Raw genomic sequence first — 11820 nt, 5'->3', positions numbered from 1 at the left:
CCTGGATGATTTTAACCTCAACAGGCTATATTCCAATCATATAGCCAGTTAAATGGCCCAAGCCCCCATCCCCCACCTAAGTGACACTAATGTTGGGCCTTCTGTCCTGATCCCACCCCCCCACCCCCCACACACACACACACACAAAAAAAGTCCAAACATGTATGGCCTATCAGGCCAAGAGCCACCCCTTCTCACCACAATTTGTCAAAAACCCTACTTTTGGGCCCCTGCCTCCTCCCTCCTTTCCCCCTCACAGCCCTCCAAGGCTGCTGGGGTTCCAGCGACATTAGCAGTTGTCAGGAGTAGTCAGAGTGTACAGTGATCCCGGAAGCACAGAATTTTGGTGGGTTCTGGTTAAGATAGAAGGGTTAGGATTGAGGGGACCCAGAGGTAGGGGTTGGTTTTGTTTTGTTTTTTGACAAATTGTGTGTGTGTCTGTGTGGAGGGGGGTGGCAGCAATTGGGGGTTTATCAGCTGGGATAAACCTAGAATATCCATTACTGCTATACATTTGGTAGGAGTATCAGAGAGTGAACATCTACATGGATATTAAAGTCCCCTAGTATTACAGGGTTTTGGATTATTTAGATTTATTCATCTTTCCAAAGATGAGATCAAAGTGAATTACAAATTCAGGCACAGTTGGTAGATCTCTTCCCCAGAGGACTTACAATCTAAGAGTTACCATCATCTTATGTTTGTACCTGAGACCATGGAGGGTGAAGTGACGTGCTCAAGCTCACAAGGAGCAATAGCAGAATTTGAACCATGGCTTTCCTGGGATGTCCAAGTTTACCTCTGCAATAATAGAAACCTCATTTATAGAAGTGACCCATCCTTGAGGAGTTTCTAGAAATTAAAAGAAAGCCCAGTCCCTTCTTATCCTTGGTTCTCTTAAGAACATAAAAAGATCAGATATACCATACTGGATCAGATCAATGGTCCATCAAGCCCAGCATCCTGTTTCCAACAGTGTCCAATCCAAGTCACAAGTACCTGGCAAGTACCCAAACATTAGAAAAATCTCAACCTACTATTGCTTATTAATTACCATAAGCAGTTTATGAATTTTTCCTCTAGGAAATTATCCCAACCTTTTTTAAACCCAGTTACACTAACTGCTGTAACCACATCCTACAGCAATGAATTCCAGAGCTTAACTATGCGGTGAGCGAAAAATAATTTTCTTTGATTTGTTTTACATGAGCTATTTGCTAACTTCATAGAGTGCCCCCTGGTCCTTCTATTATCTGAGAGAGTAAATAACTGATTTACCTTAACTTGTTCAAGTCCTTTCATGATTTTGTAGACTTCCATCATATCCCCTCAGTCATCTCCTCTCCAAGCCGAACAGCCTTAACTTCTTTAGCCTTTCCTCATAGGGCAGCTGTTCCATGCCCCTTGTTTTGCTTGCCCTTCTCTGCACTTTCTCCAGTGCAGCTATATCCCTCTTCAGTTGCGGTGACCAGAATTGAAAACAGTATTCAAGGTGCGGTCTCACCATGGAGCGATACAGAGGCATTATGACATTTTCCGTTCTATTAACCATTCCCTTCCTAATAATTCCCAACATTCTATTTGCTTTTTTGACTGCTGCAGCACACTGAGCTGACTATTTCAATGTGTTATCCACTATGATGCCTAGATCTCTTTCCTGGGTGGTAGCTCCTAAGATAGAACCTAACATCATGTAACTATAGCAAGGGTTATTTTTCCCTATATACATCAGCTTGCACTTACCCACATTAAATTTCATCTGCCATTTGGAAGCCCAATCTTCCAGTCTCACAAGGTCCTCCTGCAATTCATCACAATCCGCTTGAGATTTAACTACTCTGCATAATTTTGTGTCATCCGCAAGTTTTCTCACTCATCGTACCCCTCTCCAGATCTTTTAAAAATATATTAAAAAGCATTGGTCCAAGAACAGATCCCTGAGAAAACTGACCATTTAAATCTACTCTCTGTTTCCTGTCTTTTAACGAACTTGCAATCCACAAAAAGACATCTCCTCGTATCCTACGACATTTTAGTTTTCTTAGAAGCCTCTCATGCAGGATTTTGTCGAACGCCTTCTGAAAATCCAAATACACTACATCTACCGGTTCACCTTTGTCCACATGTTTATTAACCCCTTCAAAAAAATGAAGCAGATTTGTGAGGCAAGACTTCCCTTGGATAAATCCATGCTGGCTGTGTCCCAATCAAACCATGTCTATCTAAATATTTTGTGACTTTATTCTTTATAATGGTTTCCATGATTTTTCCCGGCACTGAAGTGAGGCTCACTGGTCTATATTTTCCCGGATCACCCCTGGATTCCTTTTTAAATATTGGAGTTACATTGGCCAGTGCAGTCAACCCTTCTACCTGGTGAACCAACATTTTTCTAAAGGCAAAAGAATCTCTATAAACAACTGCCACCCCATCTTCCCTATCCTCAAATCTTGGTTGATGCTGTACACAATATCCAAATGGCCCGAGATATTGCAAACAAACATTCACCAGCTGCAGTTTTCTCCTTACCCATCCATTCCTTGTTCCCTTGTGTTCTTTCAAAGTCTTGAAAGAGACCCTCACCTCCCCCACTACCCTCACGGTACATGGCTCTTTTTGCCTTCCTCTATCTGAACATCTATCACCCAATGTGCAGCACACTGGCGGTTTTAGAAGCCGCTTGCCTTGCTCAGGGAGGAAGCCAATGTGCCACAGGTGCTGCTGAGTCTCTAGACCTCATTGATCCCATCAGGCTGTCAAGACAGCTGCTCCTTCCCTTAAAGGGGAAGCTTCTATCCTGCCTTATCAAATAAGTGGATGCCACCATAATCCTTGTGTCCAAACATTGCCTCTTGTCTGTGACTGATGTGTGGAGTAATAAACAAGCAGCTGAGGACACTTAATCCTCCTACAAGTAAGAAGCAATTTTAAGGGGAAAAGCACTGCTGCTGTCTGCACTTGTGACAGGCATTCAACTTAATTAAGTACAGCAGCCATAGCGAAGACTTAAGGACTTAAGTATATGTACCCTAGAAGAGTGAAGAGACAGGAGGAATATGAAAGAGACATTCAAACACCTCAAAAGGTATAAATAATGCACAGGAGGCGAACATTTTTCAGTGTAAAGAAAGTTCTAGAACAAAGTGTTATGGTATGAGGCTCAAAGCGGTAGGAGTAGCACTAGAAAATATTTCTTCATGGAGAGGGAAACAGTTTCCTAGAACGGCCCCTCATGAGGAGGTGGAGGCAAAAATCAGTAACAGAATTCAGGAAAGCCTGGAACAAGCGCAGAGAGACAAAAATCCCCAAACTTCCACATGCCATAAGTTCCTAAAACTTAAGAGACACAGCACTGGGATCCTTTTCCTGCTTGCAAGTGACAACAGAAAGAATGCAAAGCATTGAGGATGCTCTGGAAAATATTTGCATATTTAAAAATGCTCTTGTGATTTTCCCTCCAGGGGTTTCCTGACCGTCTTGTCTTGTTTTGGCTTGCTGTGGTGTGGTGCCCCTGCTAGTGCCTGCCTCACCTCCTTTCCAGGTACCACCGCTTTTCCTCTCTTACACTGCTAGGGCCATTGTCGATCGTACTAGTTCCTCCTCACACGAAGGAGCTGGGAAAATGCTGAGGTGGCTGCAGACTTTATAATGTCACAGCACAAAATCTAGGGCAGTGGCTCCCAAGCCCATTCCCCACACATGCCCGGGCAGCGAATCAGACCAGGTTCTTGGAGTAGATAGCCTCACCCTCTGGATTTGGAAAGGGAGCTCCACGTGACCAAGAGCAGAGTTAACATAATTCTAACACACATTCAAAAGCCAGGCTACCCAGCAAATGAGAAAAGCTATTTTAAACAAGGAAACATTTCTATCACTTTTCAGAGGCAATAAAGTTAGCTCTAGCCTTCTCTGAGCTAATAAATAAATACAAGTTACTGGTTAGCGTTTTTCCTCAATTGTATGGTCTCTGCAGAGGACAGATAAGATTCCTTGTCATTATTATTCTTTAAATAGTACTTGATAATATTCTCCTTAGAATCCGGTTTTCTTTAAACCTCTGCAGTATAATATTTAATTATGCAATAACAATAGTTAATAGCTGTAAGAAATGGCACAAAGAAGGGACAATCTGATGGAAGAACACCCAGAATGCAGTGTGTATTGTACACAAGGCAGTGCACTATTGCCTTTGTGGAATAGAGATAAAGCAAACATATAAAGCAGTTTTAAAACTGTGTTAATATTGGGACCAAGCTAATGCATGCTGCCAATGTGCATTTAGACATGTGCATTGGCCATGTATGTCACTATTTACTCAAGCATTAGTTACACAGTATGTCAATAAAATGAAACCCATTTTTGTTTTTTTTTAATATAAAATATTTTTCTGTAGTAATATTGTTACCTGTAAAACTGCACGTGACCTGGTAATCTACAGCAAAAAAATAAAAAAAAAGTCACATCTTCTTTTAGTCCAATATGACTTGATTGTGTGATCATTTTTCTTTCAATTCTAGCTGGGAAAATTCTGCTGAAAGAATTAGAAATGTAAAAAAATAAAAGCGATGCTGAATTCTTTGAGGGGTTTTCTGTTCTTAATCTGATGGTAGGGACTGTACCAATGCAAAAACAAGTAAGTAATCAATGACCTTCCTATGAGTCCCGTAAAAAAAAGAAGTCTTCCATTCATGATCAAAACTCAACCATTTTTAAAACCCGAGCCACCCTCCAACATTCGATCACTGCTCATGTCTAGCTGCACGCTGATGCTTTGTCTTTAGAAAAATCACCTTCTGACAAGCAGATAAGATGCCTTTGTGATTTATGGTTTCAACTGTTTAAACCAAATGAAGATCCTACAAATTAGAAAGTGTTTGCAAAGCTGTCCTCATTAGCACACTGCTAGAGTACCGCGAGGCCTTTGTTCCTAGTGGCTCTCATGCCAAAGTGAAGATTCAGGCTTAAGGGAAGTCTCATTCTTTGACTCCTCTTTGCTGTCTCCTCAGTGTCTTGTGCAGCTGGCCAACACTTCCTTCTCCTCACTCAACCGACAGACTTGATTGAGACAAACAGAGAAGTGATGCACCACCTGCACTGGAAGTTCAGAGAAAAGAAAGACCGTGTGGGCAGCTTTTCGGGAATACAGTCATATATGAAACCCAAGAATCTCAACTGCATCCCCCTCAACGTCTCTCTAAAACTGGACCTCCTTTGTTGAAAAGTCAGAGTTTGCTTTCTGCATTAAAATGTTATATTCCTAGCCTGAAATATTCTGAACAGGATTTTAAACAGCACAATATGTTTCAATAGTACATACAATAGTTTGCAAGGAAGCAAGATACAACAAATTTCCACGTTTTAGCATGTCTGGGTAAGAGTAAATAGTAGAATCTTATGGGGAAAAGCCTGGCCATACACACCTGCAGCAGAGATATGGCACATGGGAGAATACATCAGTTCTGGCATCTATTAATCAGACCACTCGTTTTCATCAAGTTCGGAGTCATCATCAGATTCGCTGTACTCTACCGCAATTCTACGGGACAGAATAGTGGCCACATCATTGCCAACTGGCTCCTTCTTGGCTTCCTGCTCCCGCTGCTCCTGGACTTTTCGGAGTTGGATGCCTAAATTAGAAGATGCACACAAAATATATCTTTAGAGGCAACAGCAGTTATTTAGGAATTGCTCTGGGCATTAACTGCAAAGTTCATCTGAGCAAAAATGGAGTGGTTAAGGACATACTGACATATGTAGCTATGAAGTGTGATCTCCTAGGGCTTTGAGGCCACTCTTGCAGTCAGGTTACAAATACTAACGTAAAAAAAAAAAATTGTATTCTTGTATCCTAAATCAACGACACTTTGTTGTGTTTGACCAGCTTCCACTCCAAAATAAAATTCTTTCTCCTCCCACCTTTCCCTTCTTGTTTGCCTCCTCCCTGAACATCCTTATCCCTTTAATGGTCTTTTTTTGGCCACTATTGTTGCCTCTTGCTCTTTTGGAATACTAGGTCATTAGACTTGTCCACTGTATGACTACATTGCCATGAGCCTTCCTTGACAACTACTTGGAGTGGGGGGAGGGGTCTCTGTTTTACACCCCTCTTCCAACTCTGCCCAGTATCACAGTGATAGTCCTTATCCAGGAGCCACAGACTGTGGGTCCCTCCAGAATCCAGTGCTACGTCTGGCCATGAGGGGTTGCCGTTGAGCAACAGTGAGGCACACCCCCCCAATCTCACATCTCCAGGCAGCAAGTCCAGTTCTTGCACAGCATCACCACTGAGCTGGCCCCTTTCAAAAATGGTCCAAGCATCATGAAATATCTGCAGGCCTTCATTTAAGTTGTATGTTGCAAACACCAATAGCAGTAGCAGCAGCAGCTCTGGCCACTTCTGAGGAAGTGAGAATTTTTCTAATGTTCAGCTACAAACCCATGCCTCCACCAGACCTCATTTTAAATGTTACTGGTAAATGTAGGTGATTTTATTTTTAGTTCTATAAACATTAAAAAGAGGATCTCTTGTGCTCAAAATTCAAGGTGCATTATGTACCAACAAGTTTAAGTATTGCCCTGCTTATATAGGAAGGTTCATAGGCAAGCAGCATGTAAGACATGTCATCATGATGAAAGCTCCCTGGGATGCGGAGATCATCTAGATTGTGCTGCAGAGGCAAGGCCGTGCTCTCAGCATGTCCCAGTGCATGCTAGGAAAGGAAAATTGGTTCTTACCTGCTAATTTTCATTCCTGTAGTACCACGGATCAGTCCAAACTCCTGGGTTTTGCCTCCGCTCCAGCGGATGACTGACTCTGCCCTATACCCTGAGGTGCCACCTACAGTCAGTCAGTATTACACTGTATCCAAGCAGAACATTTTAAAGCCAATAAACTACTTTAATTTGAATCACTAACCCCAAATGGGAGCAGAACCCGTGAAAAACTTTGAAAACTAGACTGCAGAGAAGATAAAGAAGTACTGAACGAGCGGACTCTCAGTTATCCTAACACTGAAATGGGCGGGATTCTGGACTGATCTGTGGTACTACAGGAACGAAAATTAGCAGGTAAGAACCAATTTTCCTTTCCCTGTACGTACCTGGATCAGTCCAGACTCCTGGGATGTTCCAGAGCTCTCCTACGCAGGGAGAGTCCTGCTGAGAGTCCCGCTCTGATCACACCTTCACTAAACCCCCCAGATCCTGGGGCCTGGACGTCCAATTGGTAATGTCTAGCAAAGGTGTGCAAAGACTTCCAAGTAGTCACCCTACAAATCTCTTGTGGAGAAATTTGCTGACACTCTGCCTACGAGACTGCCTGCAAACGGGTAGAATGAGCTCGAAGACTGACCGGAAACAGCCAGCCATGAAGCAGGTACGCTGAACCAATAGCCTCTTTCAACCAGCGGGCGATCATAGCCCTAGACGCCTTCTACCCTCTTTTGGGACCTCTCCACAGCACAAAAAGATGGTCCGACATGCGGAAGCTATTCGTAATCTCCAAATAATGCAACAGAATCCGGCGCACGTCTAGCTTCCTCAGATCTCTAGACTGGGGATTAGAGCGGTCCAAGTCTGAAAAGGATGGGAATTCCACTGACTGATTCAAATGAAAGGAGGAAACAACCTTTGAGAGAAAGGAAGGAACATCCACAAAGAGACCTGTATCCGTAATTCTTAATAAGGGCTCCCTGCAGGATAACGCCTGAAGCTCTGACACCCGGCAAGCTGAGGAAATAGCCACAAGAAACACCACCTTTAACGTAAGATCTTTTAGCGTCGCTCTCTTCAGAGGCTCATAGGGCACCGCACACAGTGCTCTAAGAACCAAATTTCCACGAAGGACTAGGATTCCTGACCGGCGGACACAAACGTTTTGTCCCTCGGAGAAAACATGCCATGGTGGATGCACGGCTAAGGTTGTCTTGTATCTTACCCCAGAAACACTGAGGGCCGCTACCTGCACCCTAAGAGAGCTGCACGATAAGCCTTTAAGCCAGGTTGGCCTGTAAGAAGATATCAGACACCAAAGCCTGAGTAGGGTTCACCTCGTGCTCGACGCACCACAACTCAAAAATCCCCCACACCCTGACAGGCCAGGGAAGTAGAGGTTTTCCTTGACCGCAAAAGGGTAGCAACAACCTGTCTGAATAGCTTTTGCTCTTCAGACATTGCCTCTCAAAAGCCATGCCGCTGGACAAAAGCGATCTGCCCCTTCCAAACAGAAGGTTCGGGAGGTCCCGAAGCCTGAGGGGACCTTCCACCGTTAGGTTGACAAGATCCTCAAACCATGGACATCTCTGCCATTCCTTAGCTACCAGGATCACCTCCGAAGGGTGAGCTTCTATGGAGTTGCAGCACGTTGCCGATCAGAGGCCAAGGCGGGAACACATACAGCAGGACGTTCTTCGGCCAGGCAAGAACCAAGGCATCCACTCCCTCCGCTCCTGTCTCCCTGCATTGACTGAAGAAGTGGGAAGCTTTGGCATTACGGAATGTTGCCATCAAGTCTACGCTTGGCATGGACCACTTGTTGCATATGAGATTGAATGCCTCTTCGGAGAACTCTCATTCCCTGGGATCGAGATGGTTGAGACTGAGAAAATCGGCATGCATATTGTCAGTCCCGGCGATGTGAGAGGCTGCAATGCTGACTAGATGTTGTTCTGCCCAGCTTATCAACTGCTGAGCCTCAATCGCCACCAGCGGCTTTTGGTTCCTCCCTGGCAATTGATATAAGCCACTGCAGTCTCATTGTCGGACAGAACCCTGTCTTCCCCTGCAGAAGTCAACATATAACAAAAAATAGAGAGACATTTAGCATCAATTTAATATTTTATTAATATAGAAAAACCCCCGTTTTTTATAACCCTACATACACAACTTAAAACTAAGCTAGCACATTCATCCACATACAACACAATAAAAACATTGCATGAAGTTTGAAAAAATTAATGCATAAATGTTTCTTTCATGTTTGTGTAATTATACATTCAATATTTTAAATACAAATATGCAAAAATCACATATATCATAATTCAACAAGTTTAGAATTCATCTGTAATAGAACTAAGAATCCTTCCTTCTGGAGTTCTGCTGCCACCACGATCACCACCTTGGTAAAGGTTCTGGGCGCTATGCCAAGCCTGAAAGGCAGAGAGCATAACTGAAAATGCTCTCCCAGGATGGAAAATCTCAGGAATTTCGATGATCGGCACAGAATCCGATGTGCAAGTACACTTCGGTGAGATCCAGAGGTGCTAGGAATTCATCTGTTGACCCTCTTCAAATAGAGTATGGGCTGGAAGGTGCCCTATTTCTTTGGCACCATGAAGTAAGTGGAGTAGCTGCCCTTCCGCCGTTCCGCAGGAGGAACTTGAACAATGGCTCCGAGCTCGAGAGGGCGTTGTAATGTGTCCCGCACTGCCCAACGCTTCTCTTCGTACAAGCATGGGGAGACGAGAAAGCGGTCTCGAAGGCGCTGAGCAAAATCTAAAGCGTAGCCATGTCTTGTCTTATTACACTGAGGACCCACTGGTCTGACATCAGTTTGGTCCATTCCTCGTAAAAAGAGACAACCTGCTTCCTACCACCAGTACACAGCAATGGACCGGCCTTGCTTCATTAGGAGGACTTAACTCCTCCTGAAGACTGGGGGACCCCGTTCTACAGAAGCAATGCCCCTGAAACGACTGGGACCAGGACTGTTGTCTGCCCGAGTTCTTCCTAAATGAAGAGCCTGAAGACCGGGAAGACCAGAATATCAGATTCCCTCGGAAATGTGACCGAGAACCCCTCGTCTTGGGCCTATCCTCCGGTAGCCAATGGACCTTGCTCTCACCCAAGGATTGAATCATGTCCTCCAGGTCCTTTCCAAAGAGTAGCTTGCCCTTGAAAGGCAAAGAGCCCAGCTGAGCTTTGGAGGAAACATCCGCTGACAAGTTCCTCAACCAGAGTAGTCTGCGGGCAGAGACAGCTAAAACCATTACACCTGGCTGAGGTATGTAGCAGATCATAGAGGGCATCCACACTGTAAGCAACTGCAGCTTCCAGCTGCCCAGCTTGAACAGCTTCCTCCTCTGACAGAGATATGCTACTCTGCAATTGCTCACCCAGCGAAGCCCTGCCCTCAAGGAGAAACTGCTGCACATGGCTGCCTGGACTCCAAGCGCCGACACTTCAAATATCTTTTTAAGCTGAACCTCCAGCTTACGATCCTGGAGATCCTTGAGGGCAGTCGCACCAGTCACCGGGATAGTGGTCTTCTTGGTGACTGCTGACACCGCAGCATCTACCTTGGGAATCCAGAGGAGGTCCAGAGCTTCTTCTGGCAAGGGGTACAGCTTGTCCATCGCTTTACTGACTTTCAAACCTAAATCAGGAGTGTCCCACTCCCAGAACAACAAATCTGTGACTGAAAGATGAAAAGGGAAAGACCTGGTCGGATCACGTAGACCCACCATGACTGGATAAATGGATCCCATCCGAGAGTCCTCCTGAGTGGCTTCAATGCCCAATTCCTCCAGAATCACGGGAATAAGTGGGCCCAGTTCGTCTTTTCAGCAGAGGCAGACCACCTCCATCAACAATGTGAGGACCATGATTGGAAGGAAGGTCCTGGTCACCCTTCAATGTCTGACCCCTGAGGAGGCTTGCCCCTCGGCTCCTGATCCTCCGGCACCGAAGTCTCAGAGGAGGAATCCTCCACTGGGACGATGTGGTCCGGAGGGGGCTCTTAAGCTTCAGAGCCCCCTTCCCCTCTGAGGACCTGGCTCTCTTGGTGGTCTGGACCCCTGATTTGTCCAAAAGTGGAGCTGTGCGCAAACAAGAGCTTTCTCCAGAATGCCTCCTAGCTGACTTCCTGGCCTCAAAGGCCTTGTGAAGCAGCAATATAAAATACAAAGAAAAAGAGAGAAGGAGTCTGAAGCCCCCCCTGGGGCTCTCCTCAGCCACACCAGTAACATCTTCCAACGGGCCGCCCCCGCAGAGGTTGCATGCTGTGGGGATAGAGGAGGAAGGGAATTCCCTTCCCCCTCTGCAATTCGTGTTGCCGCGCGAAAAGAGGCCAAAATGGCATCGGGAACGGATCGGAAGAAGCGAGTTGCGGGCACCCGGGCCTCGCCGGCTCTCAGCACGACCTCAAAACGCCATCCCCGGTGGCTCTCGAAATGCCTTTCCCCCGGGGAGGCAGGAAAACACAGCCCATCATGCGATGTGCGACAGGCCGCACCACGCAGCATCCTGAGGAGATACCGGGGGACCGGCCGAAACAGAGAGGGAAATTAGCAGCGGCTTTGTAAACGCAGCGGCGGAAGGAGACAGAAGTCAAGCCCGGAGCAAGAAAGGAAGTTCGTTCCAACTTTCTTTTTTTTTTTCAAAACCTGAGCCGAGCAGCGCAGATCCTGTCCCTCCCGGGGCGAGTGAGCCGGGCTCCCCGGTATCACCCCAGGGCTGTAGCAAAGCTGGGCAGCAGGGTCCTCGACCCCTATCTCCAGAAGCCTCTAATACCAGGGGCGATGGTCCCCTCAGGACCTGCCGACCCCCCTGGCAGGCTGAAACAAGTCCTTCCTTTTTCTTTTTTTTAAAGAGACACTAAGCCTAAACTATGCTCACCTAAAATTCTTTTTCTTTTTTTTAACTAACTACAGACTGTAGGATTTTGCACCTCCACCATCTGCTGGAGACAGAGAAATACTGACGGACTGTAGGTGGCACCTCAGGGTATAGGGCAGAGTCAGTCAAAACATCTCTGTCTCCATCTGCTGGAGGGGAGACAAAACCCAGGAGTCTGGACTGATCCGGGTACGTACAGGGAAATAG

General features: G+C 45.7%; 1 protein-coding gene across 6 annotated transcripts in view; it reads right to left on the bottom strand.

The window, feature by feature from the left end:
- Positions 1 to 2243: 2243 nt before the first annotated feature.
- The window catches only part of LOC115094532 (wiskott-Aldrich syndrome protein family member 3-like), a 49579-nt gene continuing 40002 nt past the window's right edge, over positions 2244 to 11820 (bottom strand). For 4 of the 6 annotated variants that reach the window (XM_029607680.1, XM_029607675.1, XM_029607679.1 and 1 more), the window contains 2 exons: positions 5421 to 5627; positions 2244 to 5094 (listed from right to left, as the gene is read on the bottom strand). In XM_029607680.1, coding sequence (XP_029463540.1) covers positions 5470 to 5627 — 158 coding nt within the window. In that variant the 3' untranslated portion in view covers positions 2244 to 5094; positions 5421 to 5469. The remainder of the gene's footprint in view (positions 5095 to 5420; positions 5628 to 11820) is intronic. The other 2 variants (XM_029607677.1, XM_029607678.1) reach the window with 2 other exon arrangements.

Source organism: Rhinatrema bivittatum, chromosome 6 (genome assembly GCF_901001135.1).
Source record: "Rhinatrema bivittatum chromosome 6, aRhiBiv1.1, whole genome shotgun sequence".
Taxonomy (NCBI): Eukaryota; Metazoa; Chordata; class Amphibia; order Gymnophiona; family Rhinatrematidae; genus Rhinatrema; species Rhinatrema bivittatum.
Note: the sequence above shows the minus strand (reverse complement) of the source record. Positions and strands in the feature narration are given on the sequence as shown.